Source organism: Crocodylus siamensis, chromosome 4, assembly GCF_052110815.1.
Source record: "Crocodylus siamensis isolate JL-2025a chromosome 4, ASM5211081v1, whole genome shotgun sequence".
NCBI classification, from domain to species: Eukaryota; Metazoa; Chordata; order Crocodylia; family Crocodylidae; genus Crocodylus; species Crocodylus siamensis.
This window is the reverse complement of record NC_143398.1, coordinates 150333036-150360714: the sequence shown is the minus strand read 5'-3', so window position 1 is coordinate 150360714 and position 27679 is coordinate 150333036. Positions and strand designations below refer to the sequence as shown.

The window sequence follows — 27679 nt, the reverse complement described above, 5'->3', positions numbered from 1 at the left end:
CTCCACCTAGCAGTCATAGGAGTGCTTTTAGGGCGTCCTCTTTTCTCTGTGCCTTTGGGTTCATAGGCAAGAGTGTAGCAGCTTCTTCCTCCCCTGAGCTGGACTGATGAGGACTTGGAAAAGCTGTATAGCTGTTCCTACACAAGGGAGTTGTCCATGTGCACATTTTTCAGGGAACCCCAGACACTGATGTTCTGTTAATTTCAAATTGTTCCATGATTTCTTGCCCTGAGCTAGCATAGGCAGGAAGCTGATGGCCAGTTTCATTAACTTTGCAGGGTCTGTCTTGCTCACCTACAGCCTGGATGAAGCGCTTGGTGTCACTAATAATGGTCAGGAAGTCCAAGAAGTTCACCTTCCCATCTCCTGCAATGTAAACAATAGCTCCTATTAACAGCATGCCTTTCAGCCTGGGAATGGGGAAAACTGTTCCTTTTACTGACACTGGAGAGGGGTTTGTTCATAAGATCCATGCTAAGCATAAGTGCACAATTTCCCCCAATCCATTGGTTACAGACATATATGGCCAACATAGTTCTCAAGTCAAATCCCCTGTTTGCACTGCTCAGGGGAGCCCATTATTAGACAGTGCCAGCACTAGTGTGTAGCCAGCCCACCTCTGACCTCAGTGTCCTCAGGGTTTGAAGGTTGGGGTGTGGAAAAAAGAATCGCAGAAAGGGGCGGGGGGGAGGGGGCTAATTACAAGGGAATAAATCCTTAGTAAATCCCAGTTCGAAATTTTGATCAACCCAAGAACATTGCATTTGGTGCTGAATTGTGGCTTCAAGCCACTAGCTGTATTGACAAGGGTGAGGAGGGGCCCATATGTATGAGTGAGAAAAAGTTATTACACTTTAGTGGCCTGGAGACAGAGTTCAGAGGGACTTATCTCTGTGAAGTGGGCCTCCTTGATAAAGTGCTTTGAGATCTAGTGATAAGTGTTATATCAGAACTAGGAGTTGTCACTGTTATGGCTGGCTGAGGGAGGACCCCTTTAACATGGGCAGACAGACTGTCTTGGTGGGGGGGGCGGGGGGCAGTGGTCTCCTTAACTAAGCTCACTTTTGATATAGCAGTGTTTATAGTTTCTCTCTCCTTGCTCTGAACTGTCACATTCTGTCACAAGGCTGCAACTGAACTCCAACTAGCTTCCAGCATCAATGACAATAAAAAGTCCTTTTTCAGATATGTGGGGAGCTGGAGGAAAAGCAAGGGCAACATTGGACTCCTGCTGAGCCAGATGGGGCAACTGACAACTGATGCCCAGGAAAAAGCCAGCCTATTAAATGAGTACTTTGCATCGGTCTTTCATCAGTCCCTTGGGACGCCCATGCCCACGATGGGACAGGGAGGTCTGGGTGAGGGAGATCCCCTGCCCTCTATTAATGCTGACCTCGTGAAGGAACACCTTGAGAGGCTGGATACCTTCAAGTCAGCCGGTCCTGACAATCTGCACCCCAGGGTACTCAAGAAGCTGGTGAGCATCATAGCTCAGCTTCTGGCACAGATCTTTGAAAACTCCTGGTGCTCTGGTGAAGTGCCCGAAGACTGGAAGAATGCCAATGTAGTGCCTATCTTCAAGAAAGGGAGGAAAGTGGATCCGGCTAACTATAGGCCCATCAGCCTGACTTCTATCCCAGGGAAAATGTTAGAAAAGTTTATTAAAGAGGCCATCCTTAATGGACTGGCCGACGCCAACATCCTAAGGGACAGCCAGCATGGGTTTGCTGCGGTTAGGTCTTGCCTGATCAATCTCATTGCCTTCTACAACCAGGTGACCTATCACCTGGACAAGGGAGAAGAGATTGATGTCATATATCTTGACTTCAAAAAAGCCTTTAATTTGGTATTCCATGATCACCTCTTGGTGAAACTGGCCAGTTGTGGCCTTGGGTCCACCACGATCTGCTGGCTAGGAAATTGGCTCCGTGGTCAGATCCAAAGGGTAGTAATTGATGGAAGTCACTCATCAGGGTGTCCTGTGACCAATGGGGTCCCCCAAGGCTCTGTCCTTGGACCCATATTGTTCAACATCTTCATTAATGATGTGGACATTGGAGTCAGAAGCGGATTGGCCAAGTTTGCCGATGACACCAAATTTTGGGGCAAAGCGTCCATGCCAGAAGACAGGCAGGTGATCCAGGCTGACCTGGACAGGCTCAGCAAATGGGTGGATGAGAACCTGATGGTGTTTAACACCAAAAAATGCAAGGTTCTCCACCTTGGGAGGAAAAACCTGCAGCATCCTTATAGGCTCAGCAGTGCTACACTGGCTAGCACTACGGAAGAAAGAGACTTGGGGGTCATCACTGACCACAAGATGAACATGAGCCTGCAATGTGATGCTGTGGCTAGTAAAGCGACCAAAAAGCTGGCTTGCATCCATAGATGCTTCTCAAGCAAATCCTGGGATGTCATTCTCCCCTTGTACTCAGCCTTGGTGAGGCCGCAGCTGGAGTACTGCGTCCAGTTTTGGGCTCCACAATTCAAAAAGGATGTGGAGAAGCTTGAGAGAGTCCAGAGAAAAGCCACGTGCATGATCAGAGGTCAGGAAAACAGACCTTATGATGACAGGCTGAGAGCTATGGGACTCTTCAGCCTGGAAAAGCGCAGGCTCAGGGGTGACCTATAAGTTTATCAGGGGTGACCACCAGGATCTAGGGGAACGTTTGTTCACCAGAGTGCCCCAAGGGATGACAAGGTTGAACGGTCATAAACTATTGCAAGACCATTTCAGGCTGGACATAAGGAAGAATTTCTTTACCATCCAAGCCCCCAAGGTCTGGAACAGCCTGCCATCGGAGGTGGTTCAAGCACCTACACTGAACACTTTCAGGAGTAAATTGGTTGCTTATCTTGCTGGGATCTTTCTGCCATTTGGGCAGGGGGCTGGACTCGATGATCTTCCGAGGTCCCTTCCAGCCCTAATGTCTATGAAATCTATGAAAGGTGCACAAAGATAGATGATCTTAGTGTTAAGGCAGTAATCAGGGACTCTGATTTCAGCTTTATTTCAGACTTGATTTGAAGCTTTTTGGCATGTCACTTGATTATTCTTTCCCAGTTAAAAATAATCATTCCTTCCACTACTCTGTTTTGCCTATTTAGATTATCAGCTCCAGAGGACTCTCTCCTGGTATGTATAGGTATGAGCCCTACACTTCAATATTGGGCCCTTGTGAATGAGATTTCTAGGCACTTCTGCAGTATGATAGATGATACTGATTTTAGCCTACCCTGGGTGTAGCTACACAAGATACTTTACAGTGCAGTAGACTAAGCTATTGCACAGTAAAGCATCACTAGCTAACTGTGTGCAGGAGTTAAATTGTGCAGTAGATAAGTCCAAGGGTTGTCAGCCAGGGGTATGTGTACCTCTGGGGGTACTTGGGAAGGCCCTAGGGGGTATATGTGGGTGCACAGGGACAGAGTGCCGCCACCAACCATCTTGCACCACTGCCTTCCAGGAGAAGGGCTGGGGGAAGGGGGGATGAGGGCTGCAGCGCCCCTCTATGGGCCATACAGACGCAGCCTGGCTGGCCAGATGCGGGGGGCGGGCGTGGCGCAGGGAAGCTCACACCATTGCCACTACCCTGTGCTGCTGCTGCTCCGCATCCGGCTGTGCACCACACCCCCAGATCTGTGTCCAACTGCACACCACCTCCCCCACCCCGCTCTGTGTCCAGCCTCTGGGGGTACACTTATTAAAAAAGATTGAAAACCACTGGATTAGTCTACTGTGCGGTTTTCTATGACCTGTGAAGACAGGTAGTAGATTTAACATGCAGTAGCTACTGCGCAGTTATTGCTCCCAGGCAGCAGGCGGTGGGAGAACAATATCCTCCCCCCAGCAGCTGCCAGGGTGGGCTCCAGTTGTGGATCCTGGCTGGGACAATGTTCCCTGACCCTGGCTCCACAATCAGAGCCGGGACTGGGACATTGCCCCCTGCTCCCAGCAGCTGCATGCTGCTGGGATGGGTTCCAATCGCGGAGCCCAGCTGTGACAATGTCCCCCTGCCCAAACCAGGGCTGGGACCTGCCTGCTGCCAGGGTGGGAGGACATTGTCCTGGCTGGGCTATGCAACTGGAGCCCACCACAGCAGCAAGTAGCTGCTGGTGCCAGGCAGCAATCTCAGCCCTGGCTGCCATTGTGGAGCTAGCTTGGGCCAGGAGATGCCTACTGCTAGACTCTGTGATTGGAGCCCACCTCAGAAGCAGGAAGCTGCAGGGGCTGGGAGGAATCTCCCATCCCTGGCTGCCATTGTAGCGCTGGGGCTGGGAGCTGCCTGCATGAGGAGAATGCCCTGCCCAGCCCAGAGCTGGCTGGGACCTGCCCCAGAATGGGACAGTTCCCAAGCTGCATGGGAAAGTGCCACTAGGCACAGAGCTTGTCCCCATATGCACAGAGTGGGAGAGCTCTCCAGCAGCAGCTGTCTCCTGACCCTGTGCACATCAGGACCCCTCTTGATGTGTATGGCAGCCAGCAGAGCTCTTATGGCTTCCTGTGCATGGGGACTGGCCCCATGCTCCCTGCCAACCCCCAGGCTAGCACCCAGGGGGAGCCTGGAGCTCCCTCTGGCTTCTGGAGATCTGCTTCCAGGAAGGAACACGTGTACACATGTTCCCTGGTAGTTTCAGCGCAGTATTTTTACTGTGCAGTAAGCCTACTTGAATTAATAGCACATGTAGATGCCCCTACTGTGCATGTGCTGGGAGACTGAGACAACAGTTTTTTCCACTGTGGAACAAGTGAATATTCATGTACACTTACTGTCCATATCAGCATATGCCAGCTCATCATAGGCTTCTTGTTCAGTTAAATTAATCCCCAGCTTCTTTGTAGTCATCTCCAGCCCATGTAGGTCAATGTTGCCATCTGAGTCCTTTGTGAAGAAATTGTAGGCATCGTAGAATGCTGCAGGCAGGCAGTTAAAGCACCACAAGTTCAACAGATAAGGCTGAAGGGCTTCATGGCCTATGTTCTTTTTGAAGCAGTAGACCCTAACTGCTAGAAGCAGTCTGGAATGACTATTAACTACTGCTTAGTAGTCATTCCAGGCTGCTTCTAGCAGTTAGGGTCATTCACTTTCATGTTTGAATTATGACTCTGAGGAAGAAAAGTGCAATCCTAAGTTTAAGACTCAGGGATCAAGTGGTCTTGGTTCAATTCTGGTTGTACCACAGGTGTCCTGTGTAACCCCAGGAAAGTCCCTTATTCCCTCTGTGATTCAGGTCTTATTTGTAAATGGGGATAATGATATTTTCTTTCTCTTTCTAGTTTCTGTGAATTGTAAGATCCTTGGAGTAGGGATGATCTTTCACTTCTTGCATGAATAAGCATGTTGAGACCATGTAGTACTGCCATGATAGAAACTGTCATCATTATCTCAAAGGCTAAAGAACAAACCTTACACAGGAGGTGATAACTAGGTAACATTACCTTCTAGTTGGTTCCTGGTCATATTCTTTGCTGCTTTGCACTTACTCCTGTCTAGGAGGATGCCTGATAATTGCCTGCCATGTGACAGTAAAAAAGGAAGATGGACAATTAAAAGCTACAAACTGACATTGGCCCACGCATACACAGCTCCCACTGATGGATCAAGAATTTAGGGGAGGATAAAAAGCAGAGATGCAAACTCTTGTCTCAGCTGTGCTGGTATGGTCTAAGAACAAGATTACATGTAACAATTAGACCATGTTAAGGACACTTAAAACTTGAAGATAGTGCATTAAGGCTTGTTAACAAGTGCTAAGTGGTTGTGTGTCTTAAAGTTACAACAGTTCTGGCAAAGATTATCTTTGAGCTGTGCTACCTAGCTTCTGGATTTTCACCTGAGAGAAAACTGCTAATCTGCAGAGTCCTCCAGTATCCCAAGAATCATTACTCTCAGGTGGACTAGATATCATCCAGGCCTCTATGGGATTGACAGCTGGAGGCCTGGATGATATCTGAGTGAAGAGGGAGGGTGAAGGGTTTGGGGGTGGGGCAGGAGTTGGAAAGGGGAAGAGGAAGGGGAACAGGGAGAGGGGAGGAGCTGCTGGGCTGTGGCCCCTTTTGGCTCCAGATCACACACTGACCACCTTAATTCCTTACTCTGCCACCCATATTCCTGCCCTGCTACCCCAATCACCCCTACCATCATCCAGTTTAAACTTCTACCCCTGGATTGCCACCCTCCTGCCCTGATCAGCCTGAGTGTGCCAGAGGCATTGGTGGGGAGGAAGGGTCCTCTTCCCTGTCTGCTCCCAGATTTCCTGCAGACTGCGTTGCTCCCCCACACCCAGATCCAGTCCTAGTGGATCCTGCAGCTGAAGGGGGGCAGGAGAGGTGAGGAGCTGCTGGATGGCTGCAGAGGTCTGGGGGCTGGATCCAGGTGCACAGGGGAGGTGTGGGCAGCAAGGAGCCCAGGAGCAGGCAGGGAGGGGGAACCCAAGCTGTAACCACCACTGCTGCCATTTTTGGGTTGATTGTGGTGGCAGAGTGGTAATCCAGGGATGGAGGGGCTGTTCAGGGGGAAATCCAGGGGCAACGGAAGTGATCCAAGTGGTATGTGGGGGCCTTTTTCCTTCTCCTCCCCAGCCTATACTGCTGCTAGAGAGCCAGTGAGTGTGGCTAGCATGGAGCAGACCTGCAGTCCCTACCCATGCCCCTGCTCACCAGCCTTTAGGCTAGGGACAGAAATTACACATAAACCAGTGTAAGTGACCGGAAACCTGTTCAAATCTTTAACGCAACAGAAATTCAGTGCACGTAAACTGCTTTAAAAATGGCCAAAACTGGTTTAAGATAAGTCTGGATGGATGTAGTATCAGACTTAACTGATTTAGATTAAATCAGTTTATTGAACTTTTGCCCCAAATCCCCTCCAGATTCAAGTTAACTCACTGTCCCCAAGCATCCCAAGATGCTTTGCATCTCCCCTGTAAATTCCCTCCACAGGGTGGGTGGCCTAGCTTTGTCCCAAGCCGTCTGCTCCAGGGGAGCAGGGATGTGTGCTTTAGGATGCCCCCATTTGGGCCACTGCAGGCATGTGGCTGCATTTCCAAAAATCAAAAGTGAATGTCTGACTCCATACTCACCCATGTATCTTTTTTGGCAGGGGTTTTAGCATCATTTTCTTTGGCAGGGATTTCAATGTCATATCTGTTTTGGGGGTCTGGTCAAAGCTTGGCCCAGGTTTCTCTGACATGAAAGACAAATGTGCAGTGGGTTAAAAATACTCTGTGGGTAAGTAAATACATACAAACAAGCAAGTAAGCTTCTGGTTTTTGGGAAGATGGTATACACTAGGCAGGCTGAGGTCTTTTCTGCTGCCAGATGCCAGGTCTCCATTAGTGTTGTAGCTGGCCTTGTATACCACTATGGTGGAGGCAGCCCAGTGACACAGACAGCCTCAGATAGTCCCCCTGTTCTTTTCTGGCTTCCTCATCTGGATTGACACCTTCATTTGACTTGCAACTAGGAGCACAAGGATCCTCCAGGACCAGCAACCCTCAGGGTGCTCCACAGCTGTGACCAAATCCAGCTCTTACCGAGTCTCTTGATAAGAAGTCCAGCCTGCCATAATGTAGCCAAAGTAATGGCCTGGGCACTGCCCCAGCTGGCTTAAGTATGGTCCTAACCCAGGGCAGGGCAGTTATTTGGGCTGGAGAGCCACTTAGGGTGTTTTGGTGAGCTGTTGCAAGGGGAGGGGGCTGACCTGACCCAGTTCAGCAAGGAGATGGTGCTGATCCAGTGCAGAGGGAAAGGCAGGGGGGAGAGACAACTGATCTTATCCAGCCTGGGCTTGTCAGCCCCATGACCATTTCTGGGAGTGCTGGACAGAGCAGGCAGGTGGGTAAGGGGGTCACCATAGAAACTGGCTTGGGACCCATGCAGGCAGGGTGCGCTCAGCTGGGCAAATGGGATGGGGCTGCAGGCAGGCAGGGAGTGGCATCTGGGAGTGGGATGGGTGGGTGAAGCTGGAGCCAGGATCACAGGGCAAAGACAATGTAGGGCCTTTGGTAGATACAAACATCAGAAGGATGAAGGGCTCTTGAATACAGAAGGGATAATCCCACACACCCACCTAGTCTACTACCTAAACAACCATCTAGGAGGCCATGTGACTCAGGTCTGCCCCGCAAACATGGTAATGGTTACGTGCCACACCCCTGGGCTTCTAGGTCTGGATGGACCACCCACCCATGGTACCATGGAGGTCTTTACCCAAACAGAGACTATGGTCCCAGCCTCCACACAGACAGAATCCTTGACTCCAGGCTGCAAGGTCTGCCTGGCATATCTGCTGGAGACTGAGAGCTGCTCCAGCAGATATGCCAGGCAGACCTTGCAGCCTGGAGTCAAGGGGCACTGGCACCCCAACTTGTGGGATGTGCTTGCTGGTGGAGACTCTGGATGTCTGGGTGAGGGAGCTTCAGGAGGAGGTGAACAGGGTATGATTTATCAGGGAGCACGAGGCGGAAATCATTGTGTACTGCCAGGTCCTGCACCCAGAGAAGGACACTATGGAAACCAGGCAGAAGAAGTGGCTTGAGCAAGATGGTCACTTCAGGCCCGAAGCCACAAGGCGCATCAGTTGCTTTACCAATAACCCTGCACAATAGCTATGAAGCCCTCACAACATGGATGGATGGGGCATCCGTGACCTCTGCACTGCAAACAGGATGGGAGCAGCTGCCCCCACTAAGGAAGCAACTAAAGGCAATTGTCATGGGAGACTCGCTCCTGCAGGGCACAGAAGGAGCCATTTGTTGTCCAGACCCTCTTGCTTGAGAGGTCTGCTGCCTTTCAGGAGCCAGGATCCGAGATGTTACGGAAAGGATACCTAAGCTGGTCCATCATATGGACCACTACCCCATGCTCCTTGTCCATGTGGGCACCAACAATATGGGAAGAAACAGCTCTGGGAGAATCATGGGTGACTACAAGACCATGGGGGCAAGCTCAAGGAACTAGGAGCACAAGTAGTCTTTTCCTCAATCCTCCCACTCAGGGGCTAAGGCTGATGAAAGGAATAGCGCATTGAAGAGGTCAACCAAAGACTCTGCAGATGGTGTCACTGCATAGGCTTTGGATTCCTTGATCTTGGCATGCAGACCAGTAGCAGTGGTCTACATGCAAGAGATGGTATTCACTTCACAGGCAGAGGGAGGAAGCTCTTTTCTATGAGAATTGCCAACTTGCTGAGGAGGGCTTTAAACTAGACATGTCTGAGGGAGATGGAAGAGGTTCCACTGTTATACATGAATCCTCTTCCCGTAATGACTTGAGAGAGGGCATCAACGTAGTGGACACCCAGGTGAGCACCAACACCCTAAGATACTCGCATAGCACCAGAAAAACTGAGGCAAACAGAGGAGAACTTAGGTGCCTTTATGGGAATGCCAGAAGCATGGGCAACAAACAGGAGGAACTGGCTCTCCTCCTGGCAGACAAGGAATTTGACCTCACTGGGCTGATGGAGACGTGGTGGGATGAGATGTACGATTGCACAGTGGATATCAAGAACTATAGGCTTTACAGGAAGGGTTCAGTTGGAAAGAAGGGAGGAGGAGTGGCCCTCTACATGAAGAGCAGTACCCCTCCCTGCAGGTCAGGTTTGAAAGTGGGGAGAGGTTCTTTGAAACCCTCTGGGTCAAGATACAAGGGAGTTCAGGAGAGGAAGACCTGCTGGTGGGAGAATACTACAGACCTCATTCCCAAGAACAGGAGAATGATCAGGCATTTTCCAGGTAGCCAGAACTAAAGACCTGATTGTCATGGATAACTTCAGCTACCCTGACATCTGTTGGGAGGACCACTCGGCCAGCTCCAGCAATTCGGCCAATTTCTTGGCAGCTATCAATGACCTGTTCCTGTCACAGGTTGTTGAAGGACTGACTAGGGGTAAAGCCACTTTGGACTTAGTGCTTACCAAAGGAGAGGACATGGGAGGGGACCTGAGGATTGGAGGCACTCTGGGTGACAGTGATCATGATCTGATTAGGCTCACCATCCACCAGAAGGCCAGGATCCCAATTAGTAGAACAGATGTCCTAGATTTCAGAAAGGCAGAGTTTAACAAACTCAGGAGGCCAGGCCCACTGCGACCAGCGACTGGACGATTTGGGAGTTCAGGAGAGATGGTGCCTCTTCAAGGGAGCAATTCTCACTGCCCAAAAAGAAGTCATTCCCACATGATCAAAGAGTGGGAAAGAAGCCAAGAGACCTGTTTGGCTCAACAGGGACATTAGAGAACTTTTCAAAAAGGTTCAGCAATCAGAGAAGAGTTCACTTATATAACCAGGGTCTGCAGGTATGAGATGGGGAAAGCCAAGCCAGGCATAGAGATCAAGCTGGCATCTGAAATAAAAGACATCAAGAAGTCCTTCTACAGGTACATGGGGTGCAAGAAAAAAATTGAGTTTCACTGTGGGACCCCTACTGAACATGGAGGGATAGCTCACAGTTGGTCCCCATGAAAAGGTAGACTTCCTAAATGAATACTTTACCTTGGTATTCCAGAGGGCTAATAGGAGCTGTGCACCCATTCAGGGGCCCAGAGAACATGGAGAAGCCTACAGACGACATGAAATCAGTACTGAACAGGTGAGGGTCCTCTTAGAACAACTGGATGTTTTTGAGTCTACTGGGCCAAATGACCTACATCCAAGAGTCCTGAAAGAACTGGCTGAACTCAGCAGGGCCCTTGGTGAAGATATTCAAAAAGTCGTGGAACTCAGGAGTGGTCCTGGATGACTGGAAGAGGGCCAACGGAAGTGCCCATCTTTAAGAAAGGGAGGAGGGATGACTCTGCAAACTACAGACCAGTTAGTTTGACTTTGGTCCTTGGAAAAACTTTTGAAAAAATTGTTAAAGAGGCCATCAATCACAAGCTTGTAACTGATAGGGTATTAAGAAACAACCAGCATGGCTTTGTGGAGGGTAGATCATGCCTGACAAACCTGGTGTCTTTTTACGACAAGGTAACTAACCAGCTGGACATGGGTCATGAGGTACACATCATTTACTTAGATTTCAGTAAGGCCTTTGATTCTGTCTCTCATGACAAACTGGAGGGTAATGGTGTGGACCAGCCTGCAGTGAGGTGGGTGGATAACTGGCTTAGAGCCCGGTTCCAGAGAGTTGTGATCGATGGGACGGCTTCATCCTGGAGGACTGCCTCTAGTGGTGTCCCACGGGGATCAGTGCTTGGACCCGTGCTTTTTAACATACTTATTAATGACTTGGATGAGGGGGTGAAATGCTTTATGACAGGGGTCATCAACTGGGGTTATGTGGGGGTACTTTGAAAGGTCCCGGGGGTATACGAGGGTGGGATGGAGCCCTGTGCTGCTGCTTCATGGGAGCAGGGCCAGGGCGGGGTGAGAAGAGGGCTGCACAGACACCGTGCTGCGGCTGCTCTGCTGCTCACCACCCCTCCCACCACCACCCAGCTCTGCATCTGGCCACTCACCACCTGCCTCCCCACCTCTTCCCCTCAGGGGTGCACTTATTAAAAAGTGGGTCACTGGGGGTATATTCATTAGGTTGAAAAACCCCTGCTCTGTGATTAAGTTTGTGGACTATACTAAGCTGTGGAGAAATGCAGGCACACCAGAGGGTAGAGCAAGGATCCAGGACAACCTAGACAGCCTGGTTCTGTGGGCTGATCAGAATCAGATGAGGTTCAACAGGAGAAAGTGCCAGGTCCTTCATTTGGGTAGGAAGAACCTTCACTCTAACTATAGGATAGGCGGCAGCCCACTGGCTAACACTGCATCTGAATGGGACCTGGGGGTCACAATCAATTAGAAGATGAATATGAGCCAACAGTGCAATGAAGTCATCAGCAGGGCAAATAGAACTCTGGCGTGTATCAGCCCATGTGTTACTAACAGATCCAGAGAGGTGCTTCTCCCTCTCTACTTTGTGCTGGTGAGGCCACCACTGGAGCCCAGTTTTGGGCACTGCACTTCAAGAAGGATGTGGATAAAATTGAGAGGGTGCAGAGAAGGGCCACCCGCATGATTGGGGGCCTGGAGGATAGGCCCTATGAGGAGAGACTGTAGGAGCTGGGCTTGTTCAGTCTGGGTAAGAGGAGGCTGTGAGGAGACCTGATGGCTGCCTACAAGTATGTCGGGGGGGAACACCAAGATCTGGGGGAACAACTCTTCAGGAAGGCACCCCTTGGGAGGATGAGGACCAATGGTTACAAACTAACAGAGGGAAGATTTAGGCTGGACAGAAGGAAGAACTTCTTCTCTGTAAGGGTAACTGGATCCTGGAACACACTCCTAGCAGCAGTGGTGTTCATCCTTGGAGGTGTTCAAGAGGAGGCTGGATAAGCACCTCATTGAGCTACTTTGTACTTTTTAATCTCCTGCCTATGGCAGGGGACCAGACTTGATGATCTTACAGGTCCCTTACAGTCTATTGACTCTATGAAAGGATATCAGTCATTGCATCTCAGGATTCTTTTCCAAATAGATCAAGTGCCCTTTAGTCACAGGTGTAGTGTCTGATGTTTTTGAGCAGGTGCACTGGCAACAATGTTTGGGCCACAGAAACATATATGCAATGCTCTGCACACCACAGTGTGATCTGCCCAATACTCACCGTTAACTGTAGAATGCCACTGGACCTCCTGCAGCGACTTATTAGTTAAATGGATCCCCTTGTTGGCTAGAATAGAGTTCAGGTCATTGATAGCCATCTTTTCCTCTTAATAATCAAGCAAAACTAAATGTACCAATGCTGTGTATGTTACAAAAATTATATAAAATTATATGCATGGTACTGTATATACCCATACTGGAGACACCTTTTATCAGCATGGCATGTAGCATTGTCTACCTACTTCCTGAGACAACAGTGATGAGGGCCATGTGCCAGATAGACTGGCTAAGAACAAAGTTGAGAAAGAGGGACCATTTTTAGCTGCTATAAATTGGCAATGCCCCATGGATGCTAATACATTTATGTTGATTTACATTAGATGAAGATCAGGCATCAGCTGACAGACAAACAGACTTGAGTTTCTAATGGGGTCAGGAAGGAATTTATCCCCTAGGTCACATTGAAATAGACTGAAGGGGTTTTTTTATCTATAGCACAGGACACAGTCCTTTTCTTAGTCTCTTTTGAGCATGTATTAACAAACTGCTTTCTTGCCAATGCAGTGCCAGGGTATCAGCACTGCCCTTGTCTCCCCTACAACCTATGGCATGTTATGGGGTGTTTTTGGTATTCTTGTGCCTTGTAGCTGTGTGTGAGGGTCACACAATCATTTTGGGGATTTCTTGGGTATATGACTACCTCTAAATGCAGGGGACTGGACTTGATAGCCTAGGAGGCCCCTTCTCATCTTAGGTTCTTATGTTTCCAGTAAAGCTGTTGCTCACTTTTTACTGAGGACTGGGTCTGAGTTGCTGTCACTCCTTGAATGAATTCACTCAAATTCGTGTTCCCCTCAGCTAAAATGGAGCATGCAGCTCAGGAATTCACACAGCAGTGGCTGGGAAGAACAAGACTATGAAAACTGCTGAAGAGCAGAGAGAGACCAGGGAGATGCTCACTATCAATAGTCACAAACTTCAGGGCCTCCTGCATCTCCTCACTGGTTAAGTGGATCCTCATGTTGGCCAGAATGGAGTCCAGGTTATGGATATTGACTCTGTCGTCTTAAGTAGAAAGGAAATGTTGGGGTTTGACCTCTATACCTTCCCTGTTCCCTAATCAGCACCCCAGAAAGGGAAATGGTAAGGACTGTTTCTGTCATAACATCTTTGATATGTAACTGTTATCTAATGCCTGCCATTCAGGCAGCAACACCACAAAAGCTGCAAATCCTCCTCTCAAGGATGTGGATGCAAAACACTAATGTCTCAACCAAAGCTAAAATTTATAAACTAGTTTCCTTTTAGGATTATCTCTCTGGTGCACTTACTTTGCCCCCTATTGCTAAATTATTGGAGAACTTCACAATTTTTAGCGCAGTCATCCTTATAATGTTAGAGTCAGGGCAGTGCTATTCTCTCCATTTCACTGATGGGGAAGCAGAGAGAAACCAAGATGTAGGTAGGCACCTAAATGCCTACAATATATTTTTGAGGACTTTCTAAAGTACAAAACCATTGAAAACTGGAGCTGCTGCCCACAAAAGTACTGACTTAAAGTTATATGACCACAGTCCATACAGAAGTACCTAAAATCAGTGGCATGGTTTTTAAAAACACTGAACAAACAGCAGCTCCTGATAAACTTAAGGGGAGTTTCTGAGTGCTGAGCACTTTGGAAAATCAGTCCGCTTCACTGGGGTGCTTAAATGAAGTGTGTGTGTGTGGGGGGGTGTACACCAGGGAAGAAGAGCTATTTAACCTAAAAAACAATGTTAGTACAAAGAACAGTGAGTATAAACTGGGCATGAATAAATTTAAGCTGGAAATCAGAAGACAGTGTGTAACTGTTAATCAGGTCCTGGAATAGCCACCCAGTGGAAGTAATAAAGACAAAAAAAATCAGTTTTTAAGATGTAGTTCAATTAGTTTGCAAAAGGGATTCTCAGCCATAGTGCCTGTGACAGCAGGACACTGGCCTTGGTGAATAGGAAGTTCCTTCCACTGCTATGTCCCATGTTTCCTTAGTTGCAGAGGCAACTAAATGCCAGTTCTGGACCAAAACACATCGTAGGGGACCAGCTGGGGATAACAGACCTGTTCTTAGCAAGTAAAGGGCAAAAAAAGTGCATCTCCACCTTCCTGAGAGCATCTATTTGGGGGTGGGGGGGGTAGAGGGGGCACATCATATACAATGGCTGTAGAGTCTTTGTTCTCACATACTTTCGATTTGGGATGGTCTCTGTGTACTCATCATGCTGTTCATAAATGTGTTCAAGCTGATTTTGCCATCTCCTGCAAGGGAAAGCACCAGTTGGAGACAAGGGCTTGGAACAGGCGTGAAGCAGGGGCAGCAGCTGCTGGAGTTAGACCTCTGGGTTCTGTCCCGCTGGTGTCACAAAGCTAGAATCCCTTGTGCACAAAGGAAGAGGCCAGTAGGGGCAATGGTTCAGTGCTAACTCCACAGCACACATTCCTGTTTTGAAGGAGGGATGGAGAGGTGGCAATTGGAAGGAATCTTTAGGTTTTGGTAATTTCTAGTTGCTACCAAGAATATATAAGCAACTGGCTCCAAATGAGACCAGCCTTTGGGTCTACAGAGGAAGATGAGCTGAGGTGAAGTAAGCAGATTATAGTCAGGATTTTAGGTATGTCCAGGCAGTAACAGCAGGGAGAAGCTCTCTCACTGCACTGCTCCTCCTTCCACCCATGTTGGCAGCACGTACCTTTCCTGTTCACCTTGTCTCCCATCCTGGGGCTCTGACAAAGCTTGGGTTTCCCCAGTGAAGACAGTCATAAGGGCAGTGGAAAGGCTCACCGTCCACAGTGATGTGCTTCAGTTCCTTCTGTATCTCCTCACTGGTTAGATGGATCCCCATGCTGGCCAGGATGGTGTCTAGGTTACTGACATCAACCCTGTCCTCTACTGAAAGAAGCACTGTATTGGAAACCATTACAGTTTTAATTTTCTTTTTCCATTTATGTTTGGGTATCATTTTAAACAACTAAGCAAGGCAATATTGCCCCAGGTGCAGCCAGGATGCAAAGGAGCTCTTGGAACACGGAGAGAAAAATGAAGACAATAATATTAAAGACACTCTGTCTTTCTGTAGTCAAATTAACCTGAAGATCTGGAAGCACTTCAAACACACAAGTAAAATAAAACTTCCATGTCCCCTATGAGGCCGGGCAGTATTAGCATGATTTTATAAGAGAGGAAACTGAGGGAGAGAGGGATAAGGTAATTGGTTTAAAGTCACCATGTATGTAGACTGCAGCAAGGGGGAGAACAGAAGCCTGGTGTCTTGATTCTATATGATTGTGAACTGATTCCTGTGTTCTACTTTGAAGAAACCCTTGCATCCTTAATTAAAGGTTCTCTCTTAGTCCAACGTCTCTGGATTTGTATCCTTCAGCGTTTATTAGTCAGAAGAAACATACAAAACATTGTTTACATACAAAATATTGTAAACAATATTGTTACATACAAAAACTTCTGGGGACAAGAATGGCATGAAAGCCCCAAGTGCTGAAAACATTAAGGCACGTGCATAACTTTATCCTAATGACTTCAAAGAGAGTGCCTATGAGTGAAATGCAGGACCAGGGCTTTCAAAGTCAGAGAGTTAGGAGCTAGGAAATATGAAATTAAAGATGCCAAAATTAAAGGTCCTTCCTTCTTCCTCCTTGTGTAGCTTCAGTACTAGAGAGCTTTAATTATATAAAACCACACTGTTGCTTCCAGAGGACTCCTGGCTCATTCAGTGCATTCATCCCATCAGGCTGTGTTATACTCACGCTTACCTTCAACAGGTGGCAAGTTCTGGACATCCCTCAATCCCTTCATCAGTTCACTCAAATCCACCTTTCCATCTGTTGTAAGGTAAAGCAAGCCAAAGTCAGGGAAACGATAGACAGACTAATGGATCGAGGTGGGGAGAGGAACTAAGCTCAGTGCTAAAGCTAAGCAGAGTTGCCAAGGGAAGGAGATGTTTCTTCTTTCTCAGTGATGCAGCCATCACATCCTTGAAGGGTGTCAGTGTGGAAAACATGAAATTCAAAGGGCCACAGCCTGCTCCCCTTTACAATGGAGTGAATTGAAATCGCTGTACATTGCTTTTATTATGAGTGCAAATATATTTTCAGACCATTTAAAGATTTCCCCCACCCCTGCACTACCAAGAAACATTAAGTAAAAGATAATTAGTTATTTAGTCCAGTGGCATCAGTGCTGTTATGCCAAATTTACACCAGTTTAGATGGGAGCAGAAGCCAAGCCTATGATGTTATTTAAAATGGATCAATTGTCTCTTATACCTGACTGTCGTCTGACAAGCATAAAACACAAGCATAAGCAGGAATTTCAATGCTGTTTTCAATCACCACCTCCACTTTACCAACAGAGAGAGGATTGGAAACACCAACCATCAACTGTTGTATGTTTCAGGGCCTCCTGCAGCTCCTCATTGGGCACACAGATCCCCATGCTGCTCAGGATGGAGTCCAGGTGCTGGATGCCGACCTTATCTCCTAGGTCAGGTGGGGAAGGCATGGGCATTAGTCAGTGGGGAGATTTTCCCAGGTAAGGGGAGAGTGAAGATGGAGCAAGGGCCTTCGGGTGTGACATGTGCACAGAGTTTACAACCCCCTTCCCTAAACCCACTCCTTGAACCACTTGAATCTTAATTGCCACTTCAAAGAGTTTTATCAAGTTTCAGGCCAGCAGGGACCATGAGGTCATCTCGTCTAAACTGTTTGTTGAAGGCCATTTAGTTTGTTTCAGACACTCCTATATTACCCCCCAAATCTTTAGTCAGCCCTAGGATCATAGGAAAGCAGGGCTGGAAGGGACCTAATTAGGTCATCTAGCCCAACCCCCCTGCCCAAGGAAGGATTATCTCAGTGAACCATTTGTCTAACCTGCTTTTTAAACTTTCCAAGGATGGAGATCCCACTTCTCTAGGCAGCTTGTTCCAATGCCTAGCCACCCTCACAGGATATTGTTACACAGTAACTTAAAGATGCATTAAGGCTCTTAAAGCAGGAGTGTCTATACATGATGACAGGAAACCACATGCTAAGGGCTCTCTGAATAGCTTAAAGATAATCCTCTTTCATCAAGGATTATCTCTAACTGGTTTTGGGCAGTTTGCGTTGCAGTCACCTGTGAATGCTTCACAGGCCCATAATCATTTGGGAGTGATCCTCCAGTATCCCAGGAGGAACCGCTCCCAGCCACTCTTATCTTTTCCAAGTGACAGTGGGTGCAGTAGCACCTAAATGTAAGTGTAACCCGGGTGGCAGCCCAATAGTTGCCACCCCTGCCCAATATCAGGGATGGTGTGGTAAGAGTGGGGCAGGGCTTCCGGCTAGCACCAATTTACTTTCCAGCCGGCCCCTGCTTCCCCAGAGCAGCCCATGGTCCCAAGAAGGTCTAACACTTAACTGATTTAACTATTTACAAAACAAGAATAGGAAAGATTATTTACAAGTGAACTTAAATGGCATAACCAGAATTACAAGACAAACCAAAACACATTAGTCAACCCTGACTCAAGAACCATGGGTAGGGTAACTGGCAGCTTTCAGCCACTATTGAGATGCTGCGGCAAAGAAGCAAGGTGCTCACTCCCAGCAGCTCCAACAGGCTTCCCAATAAGCAGCAGACTGCAACAGGGTAGGCTCTTCTGGTCTGCAGCTATCAAATTGTGCCAAACCCCAACCCCTCAAAGAGGCTGAAGGGCGACCTCTGTGGCAACCAAAAAGGCAAGCAAGCAACGAAGTAGGCTCCTGCAGCAATCGGCATGACCCAAACATAAAGCTCACAGACTCCATCCAATGACAATCAGCTGCAGAATAAGGGACAGGACAGTCTCCTCTGGGGCAGTCAGTGGCAGAGGGTCAGCAGCACAGGTAGCTCCCAGGGGTCGCCACTCTAAACCCCTGCTCCAGATGACTGGCTGGGTGCCCCACACGCCTCATGGCTCGCCAATCCTGCTCTGAGCGCCGGCCTGCACCCCGAGCTCTTGAGGACCCTTGTCCTGGCGCTCTGTTGCTCCTCAGGATCCCAATGCCTTGCTTGCTGCTGTCCCACTTCCCCAGGGAAGGTGAGGGGTTTCCTCAACTCACCGGCCCAGCTCCCTGCTCCGGATAAGGATGCCGCCTGGACTCCTGGCCGCTGCTTCTCTGCAGTGGAGTGGGGGGCCGAATGCCACCCCTAGCCTCTGGGATGCCCAACATGTCCAGTACACTGTGATGGGGCCTTGGAGCAGCAGCTCTCTGCCCCAAGCCCTGGCCGCTGCTCCCTCTCTTCTGTAGGGCTGGAGGCATGGCTGACTGCCGCTGCTTTCTTCTCCCAGGGCCTTGGAGGCTCTTCAGAGGGGTCTTTCTGCTACCTCTGCTGGGTCAGCTCACCCCAGCTCTTCTTAGGCCTCCTGCATCGTACCCCAGAGTCACTGTCAGCAACTCTCCATGCTAGTTTGGCTGCTGCTTTTATCCCCTCAGGCAGTCCCTCCCTGGCTTGGAAACCAGCTAACCAGGGCTCGGGGTGGCTGGCCCACAACCCTGGCCATCCTCCTTCCATGCAAATGAGGGGATTGAAAACCCCTTCTTTGGACTGGCTTCTTCTTTTCAACAGGGCAGGGCTCCCCGGCTCCACCCTTGGGGTCTCTCAGAGTTCACTGGCACTGTTTCTAGCCTAGGGTAAGTATCTCAATCTGGTGAGCCCACACTGGCAGTCTGTTACATAAGAATCCCCTCTTCTCTGCCCCCAGCCCTTTGGGACTCCCCTCCATTGTCCTCAGCCCCCCAGGACTTCCCCTTACCCCCCCTTCCCCTTTCCCTGGGGCTCCTCTTCTGACCCTTAGCTCTCCTGGCTTACCTGTGACCCTGTGTCCCATCACTTGTAGCTGCTAGTGCTGTCTCAGGGTAGCAAGCAGGGAAAGGGAACCGGCTTGCCTGGCTGCCACCACAAGGCCACTGCTGCTCTCCTGGCAGAGCTCAGCCTAGAGAGTGCCAGCAGCAGGCAAATTCCCATTCCCTGCTTGCTCACCTAGGACAGTGCTGGAAGCTGCAGGGCATGGAGTGTGCATCTGGGATGCTGGGGGGTGGGCCTGATCTGGGGAGGTGGGATGCTGGGCAGGGTTGTGCAGAGCTGGCTTTAGGGAAAATGGTGCTCTGGGCAAACTTGTATATTGGCACCTCCCCCCAAGTCAGTGGCACTGCTGCAGGCAGAGGCAGGAAGGCAAGGGCATGGGGTGCAGGCTGGCAGGGAGATGGAGTGGCACAGTGTACCAGGCAGGCGGGCAGGCACTACTTTTGTTGTGCACGAGCAAGGTGGGCAGACTGGAGCAGGCACCACACCACCTGCATGCTTCCAGCCTGACTCTTCCTGAGTAGTGGCTGGGGGTGGGGGGCAGGCTGGACTGGGCACCATTCTTCCTGCCTGGGGAGGGGTACTGCCAGGGTAGAATGGGGGGGAGATTACGGCTGTGAGTGTGGACTGCTCACACGAGGGGGTGAGAGTGCGCATGTGTGTGTGTGGTTCAGGTTTCCCTTTGCTGCTTGTTCCCCTGGGGACAATGCCAGCAGCCACAGGTAAATTGAGGCACATGGGTGAGCAGCCTTTACACCCTTGTTGGGGCTTTGGCCTGCTTGGCCTCTGTCCTTTTCCTCTCACTGGCCCCCTTAGCCTAGGCTTATGGTGCCAGACCTCACTTCTGGGTTCCAGCCCCTGTCTTGCCATTCTGGCCTCTGTTTTCACCCTTTTTGGGCTGCAGGCCCCTGGCCCTGGTTTTCGCCTCTCTTGGGCTGTAGTTTCACCCTCCTCAGGTTGATGGACCCTGGCTCTAGCTCTGCCACTCACAGGGTTGAGGTCTGGCTCCTGCCCCAGGCAGGGCTCAAACTCGCCACATGCCTCCCAGGCAGCACTGGGATGTCCTACCTCCCCTGATAATCTCTTTGGTCTACCGGTATAACTTAACCAAATAGTAAGCCCTCTGGCTACATCACAAACCTTCCCTTCTGGCCAAACAAATGCTATGAAAGGAAAAGCTCTTTTTCCAGTCACCTGGGGACCTTGCTCTCAGAAAGGATAGCTCATGGCTCTGAGATTACCTCAGCCATTTCCTTCAGTACTGTCAGGTCCATCCCATCTGGCCCTGCTGACTTGAAACCATCTAGCTTCTCTCAGAAAACCCTAACCTGTTTTGAAATTAGTCTAGGCTTTTTGTCTCCTTCCTCATCTCTGCTGATAATTGCACCTGTCATCTCGTAGCTGTCCCTGTTTATGAAAATTGAAATAAAAAAGGCATTAAATACTTCAGCCTTCTCTGCACCATCTATAAGCAGACTGCCTTCCACATTCTGTAAGGGACCTATGGGATCTCTGATTTTCCTTTTGCTTTTGATATACCTATAGAATCCCTTTTTATTGCCTTTTATGTACCTTGCCAGCTGCATCTCAAATTGTGCCTTGGCCTTCCTAATTTTCTCCGTGTGTACCTCCGTGTGTACTCTTATTCTGTTCCCTAGTACTATGAACAAGTTTCCACTTTTCATAGTATTCCTTTTTGCATTTCATCCCCTTGAAGAGATCGTTATCTAGCCAGGCTGGTCTCCTGTTGCACTGCCCATTCTTCCATTGCACCATGATAGCTTGCTCCTGTGCTGTTAAGAGAGCCTCCTTAAAGGACAGCCAGCCCTTCTGGACTCCTTTACCCCTCAGAATTGCCTCCCAAGGGATCCTACCTACCAGGGCCCTGAGTTTGTTAAAGTCTGCTTTTCCTGCAGAAGGCCATTGTCCTTATTCTGCTGTGTTCCTTCCTTCCTCCCCTTAGGATCTTGAACTATTATTGTGTGGTCACTGCCACCCCAGTTACCTTCCACCTTCACTTTCTCAACCAATTCCTTCCCGTCTGTGAGCAGTAAGTCAATGATCTTGAAACCAAAATCTTGGGACTTTCTCAGCCTTACACCAATACCTATAGTCTTTTATCACACAATTGCCCAACCAGACCACAGCTCTACTGAGCATGCTCAGTGGTTTGGAGTATGCTTCTATTTTCAAAGCCGAATCACAGATTGCAAGGATGTGGTTGGATATGTACCATTTTGGTCAAGAAAAATAGGATTTATCCCTGGATTTTTTTAGACCTTTGTCAGCAAGGTTTAAGCCTTCAGCATCATATCTTTTCCAGCTATACATATCTGTCTATAGCAGGGGAAGGCAAAGTATGACTCATGGGCTGGATTAGGCCCACAGTGGACTTCATTTCCCAGCAGCCCCTGTCTATTGCTGCAGCTGGTTTCCATGGAAACCCCAGCAGGGCAGGGCCAGGGGTTCCATAGAGACCTGCAGTGCTGGCAGTGCATGCAGCTGGGCAGGGAGCTGCTCCGGAGCTGGGATCTTGTGGCCGTGACACTGGTCTGGAGCTGGGGTCCACTGCGATCCACTGCCCACACGCCTGGGACAGGGGCATGCAGGCAGTGGATCGTGGCTCTGCCCCAGCTCTGTGCCACACTGTCACCACTGCAAAATCCTAGCCTCGACCATGGAATAGCTCCCTACCCAGCTGTGCATCATGCCAGCACTGCTGGGACTGGTCTTCACGGAAACCCTGGGCTGTGCTGTCACGGTGCCACCGCTGCTGGGGTCTATGGGAAACCAGCTACAGTGATGTGGGCAGGGGCTGGAAATGGAGTCCGGCTGTTGGCCAGATCTGCCATTTTGCCCACCCCTGGTCTATAGTCATGGAAACATCCCAGTGCCTTGTCTTCAGTTAGCTGTTAGACTGAACTCTTTAAGCCTGGCATGATAAGTCTTGTTCTCCTGCCCCTGACTCATTATTCATTATTTTGGTCTCTGTGAAGTGTGGACACAAGAACTGGGCACAGAATTCTAGTGGCAGTGTTAGTGACGCTGTGTAAGGAGGCAGGATCACTTCCTTACTTTGACTTGGGATTTTCTGGTTGTATGAACAGGGAAACAGCATTGGCTCTTTTGCTGTAGGACTGCACTGGCAGCTCAAGTTGAAGCAATTATCTTTTATGGTCCCCAAGTCCTTCAGAGCCCCTACTCTCCTAAAAGACTGTCGTCCATTGTGTAAGTGCATCTTACATTTTCACTGCCCAGATATATTACCTTGAATTTGGCCGTATTAAAAATGCATTTTATTGAATTTTGACCACTTAAGTGGTTGATTCAGATCACTCTACAAGTAATCTTGTCCTCTTTGTGTTTTACCATCTCATCAATTGCCATGTCTTCGTCAAGCTTCATTAGCAAACTTTGAAATGATCATCTCTATGGTTGATAAAAATGTTAGTGTTGGACCAAGAACCTGTCCCTGGGGTACTCTGGTAGAAACCTGTCCCTGGGGTAATTTGCTAGGACCTCCAATGGCATACTTACTTGCCTGTACACTAACGCTAGGAGTTTGGGAATAAATAGGAGGAGCTGGTCCTCTTGCTAAAAAAACCCCAACTACAATCTCAGGGATAACAGAAACCTGGTGGGACTCCTCCTATGACTGGCCTACAGGTAAAAATGGCTACACCCTGTACAGGAGAGATCCTGCTGAAAAAAGGGGTGGAGGTATAGCTCTCTATGTGAAGGAGAACTACACATCCCTACAAGGTGAGATTAGCACCCAAGGAGGACGCCTGGAGACTCTTTGGGTTAGAATATTAGGGGAACTAGAAAAGCCCAGGTTGCAACTGAACTCCAACTGGCTACACAAATCAAGGACAATAAAAAGGTCCTTCTTCAGATATGTAGGGAGTCGGAAAAAAAACAAAGGCAACATTGGACCCCTGCTAAACCAAATGGGGCAGCTAATAACTGATACCCAGGAAGAAGCCAATCTGCTTAATGACTACTTTGCATTGGTCTTTCACCCACCCAAAGGGACCACCCTGCCTGACAACTTGCAGGATCAGCAGGGTAAGGATGAATATATCAAAGATAATAAAAAGTCCTTTTTTAAATATATAGGGAGGATGAAGAAGGCACTGGGAAATGTGGGGCCCCTACAAGATTCTCTAGGCAATCTGGTGGTTGCACCAGAGGAGAAAGCAGACCTCTTTAACCAATTCTTCACCTCCGTTTTCTTGTGCAGAGACTGGAACTTTCCCACCATGATGCAAGACGGACTTGAGGGGAATGCCTCCAGACCTCAGGCTGGGGAGGACCGGGTTAGAGAGCTTCTGGAGGGGCTGGACGTGTTCAAATCAGTTGGTCCAGATGCTCTCCACCCCAGGGTGTTGAGGGAGCTAGCAGGGGTTATTGCAGGGCCTTTGGCACGGCTTTATGAGCGCTCGTGGTGCTCGGGCCAGGTGCTGGATGATTGGAAGATAGCCAACGTGGTCCCCATCTTTAAAAAAGGGAGGAGGGAGGACCCGGGCAACTATAGGCCCATCAGTCTTACCTCAATCTTAGGGAAACTCTTTGAGAAGATCATCAAGGAGCACATCTGCGATGGGCCAGCTTCAGGGATGATGCTCAAGGGCAACCAGCACGGTTTCATTAGGGGCAGGTCATATCAGACCAACTTGATTGCCTTTTATGATCAGGTCACAAAAACATTGGACGCAGGTGTCGCGGTGGATGTAGTCTTTCTGGACTTCAGCAAGGCCTCTGACACCGTCTCCCACCCCATCCTCATTAAAAAACTAGGCGACTGTGGCATTGATGCCTACAGAGTCAGATGGATTGCAGATTGGCTGAAGGGTCACACTCAGAGAGTGGTGGTGGACGGGTCATATTTGACCTGGGGGGAAGTGGGCAGTGGAGTCCCCCAGGGCTCGGTCCTTGGGCCTGCACTGTTCAATCTCTTTATCAGCAATTTGGACGATGGGGTGAAAAGCACCCTGTTTAAATTTGCTGATGATACCAAAATTTGGGGTGAGGTGAGCACGCTAATAGGGAGGGAAAGACTGCAGCAAGACCTGGATAGGTTACAGGGGTGGACTAACAAAAACAGGGTGCGTTTCAATACTGACAAGTGCAGGGTGCTGCACTTGGGCAGTAGTAACCAGCGGCACACTTATAAGATGGGAAACTCCCTTCTTGAGAGCACGGAGGCAGAAAGGGATCTCGGAGTCATTACTGACTCCCAAGATGAACATGGGCCGACAACGCGAGATCATGGGTGGCAGGGCTAACCGGACCTTTTCGTGCATCCATAGATGCATCTCAAGCAGGGCCAAGGAGGTGATTCTCCCCCTCTACGCAACACTGGTCAGGCCACAGCTGGAGTGCTGTGTCAGTTCTGTGCGCCCCAATTCTGTTCTCGGACCTGTACTCTTTAATGTCTTTATAAATTATCTGGATGCTGGTGTCAGAAGTGGACTGGCCAAGTTCACTGATGATACCAAACTTTGGGGAAGAGTATCCACACTTAAGGATAAGTTGGCGATCTGGCCCAACCTTGATAGGCTTGCAAGCTGGGCAGATGAAAACCTGATGTCATTCAGTATAGAGGAATGCAAGGTGCTTCACCTCAGGGAAAAAAAATGCATCACACTTATAGGCTCGGCAATGCTACGCTTGCTAGCACCACAGACTAGCGAGAGACTTGGGGGTCATGATTGACCACAAGATGAACATGAGCCACCAATGCGATCCTGCAGCTGGCAAAGCAAACCAAACTCTGGCTTGCATCTACTGATGCATCACAAGCAAGACCCAGGATGTCATCCTCCTGTTGTACTTGGCCTCGGTAAGTCTGCATCCAGTTCTGGGCTCCGCAATTAAAAAAGGACGTGGAGAAGCTTGAGAGAGACCAGAGGAGAGCCATGCGCCTGATCAGAGGGCAAGAGAACAGGCCTTACAAGGAGAGGCTGTGAGCCATGGGACTCTTCAGCCTGCAGAAGCACAGGCTCAGAGGTCACTTGGTGGCAGCCTGTAAGTACATAAGGGGTGTGCATCAGGATCTGGGGCCTTTGGGGAACACCTGTTCACCAGAGCACCCCAAGGGGTGACAAGGTCCAACTATCACAAACTCCTGCAAGAACGTTTTAGGCTGGACATAAGGAAAAACTTCTTGACCATCTGAGCCCGCAAAGCCTGGAACAGACTCCTCCCAGAGGTGGTGAAAGCACCTACTCTGGACACCTTCAAGAAACATTTGGACACATATCTTGCTGGGATCCTCTGACCCTAGCTGACTTCCTGCCCTTGGGGTGGTGGGCTGGACTCAATGATCTTCTGAGGTCCCTTCCAGCCCTAATGTTTATTAAACCTATGAAATATTCCTCCTCATTGATTTACTCATTAATAACTACATTTTGAGACCTGCCAGTGATCCAATTTTTAATGTAATATAGATCATATTAATGCCATATAATGCAAACTTTTAAATTGGAATTCCATGTCATTCTGAGTCAAATGTGGAAATCCTGTCAAAAATAAGGTAAGTCTGGCCATGAAATACAACTTTGGATGAACTCTACCTTGATTTCCCCAAGTTTTTTTTGATAACACCTACCTCCCAAGAAACCATGCTGACAAGCATTACATGCATTTTAGCCTCTAACCTTGCTGTTAGAGTCCAAGTGACCCATCCTGCTCTTTTATCTAGTACTGACTTACTGGTATTTCTAGCCCTCAAATACTTAAAGGGCTGCCATAAAGAAGATGGAGAACATCTCTACTCTTTTGCTGCAGAGAATAGGACATGGACCAATAACTTGAAGCTGCAGCCAAGCAGGTTTAGATCAGAAATCAGGAAACACTTCTTCATTGTTAGAACAGTGAGGCAGTGGAACTGAGTGCCCAGGGAAGTTGTTGACTCCCCATCGCTGAAGGTGTTCCAGAAGAGGTTGGACAGCCACTAGTTGGGGATGATGTAGGTGTAGCTGTGCCTGTATTCAACTATGGGTATTTCCCATTCTTCTGGGATCTGCTGATTGCTGCATGGGGCAGGGACAGAATTCCACCCCCCCTGCTATATGTGTCAGGTTTTTTTTCAAGCCTCCCTCAGAGGCATTGGGTGCTGGCTGCAGCCAAGGCTGGGGATTTTGATTGGTGTGTGCCAATGCTCCTGCAGGGACTTCAGCTGGAGGTTCCTACCTAGAAGGTCACACTCCTCTACTCAGGGTCAGACTGATTACCTGGTTTGGGACCAGGAAGGAATTTTACACCATGGTCAGATTGGCGTGGACTATAGGGGTGGTGGTGGTGGGGTTGTCTTCCTTTGTAGTGGGGGCATGGCCCTCTACCTGGGATCCCTTGAACATATATTAACAACCATTTCCAAAAGCAGAACTTTGGCAGCTGTGGTTCCCCTCCTTTCCCTGTGGCAGGTTAGGGTTTTATGTCTTGTGTTATGTCAGGGTTGTTTTACTAAGAGGTTAGGTTGTGGGTTTGCACAAGATAATTAGATAGGGACGCTCCTGCCTCAGGCAGAGGGTTGAAGCAGGTGACTTGTGGAAGTCCGTTCCAGCCCTACCTCTCTTCAATTCTATGATTCAATGACATCAGGCTAATTGGTCAGAGTTATTTGGGTCATACTATTACTGATTTTAGATTTTGGAAATACAGTGGCTGCTCTCCATTCCTTTAAAATGTTCCCAGTTTTCCAAAACTTCTTAAAACTTAAAAATAATATCTCTGAGAACTTCTCAGCTGGACCCTCAGATTCCTGAGTGTAGGTCCCATGTGGGCCTTATGATTTGAAAATGTTTGATTTTAGCAGATTCTGTCTAACATCCTACTTAGTTGTAGATGGCAATGTTTCTGTTCTGTACACCATGCCACGGAGCATAGAGACATCTTCCTCCTTCATTCCAGACACAGAACAAGAAAAAAGTGATGTGTGTTTTCTGTATAACCCTTTACACTTTACCATCTGCATCCAGCAATGGACTTATATGTGGCCTAGATCTTTTCTATTTCTTGATATACCTTCTCTAAAACCCGGCTGGCCATTGATATTTAACAGACTCCTTTGGCTTCCTTCATCAGTCACCTATGCATTTTAACTGTATCATATGTTCTTTGCCATTTACATTTTCTCTCATATCTTTTCTGCCAAATGTTCAGGTAGTGACACATCAGTAATAAAACATGCAGAGA

General features: G+C 48.8%; 1 protein-coding gene across 1 annotated transcript in view; it reads right to left on the bottom strand.

Annotated features, from left to right (window-relative positions):
• EFCAB3 (EF-hand calcium binding domain 3) overlaps positions 1-27679 on the bottom strand; it is a 47383-nt gene that overhangs the window by 10931 nt on the left and 8773 nt on the right. Inside the window, exons 8-15 of the mRNA XM_090041650.1 lie at positions 17029-17133; positions 16402-16476; positions 15422-15526; positions 14827-14898; positions 7084-7186; positions 5441-5514; positions 4772-4915; positions 295-366 (exon numbers count right to left, since the gene is read on the bottom strand). Of these exons, the coding sequence (XP_089897776.1) occupies positions 295-366; positions 4772-4915; positions 5441-5514; positions 7084-7186; positions 14827-14898; positions 15422-15526; positions 16402-16476; positions 17029-17133 (750 nt within the window). The remainder of the gene's footprint in view (positions 1-294; positions 367-4771; positions 4916-5440; positions 5515-7083; positions 7187-14826; positions 14899-15421; positions 15527-16401; positions 16477-17028; positions 17134-27679) is intronic.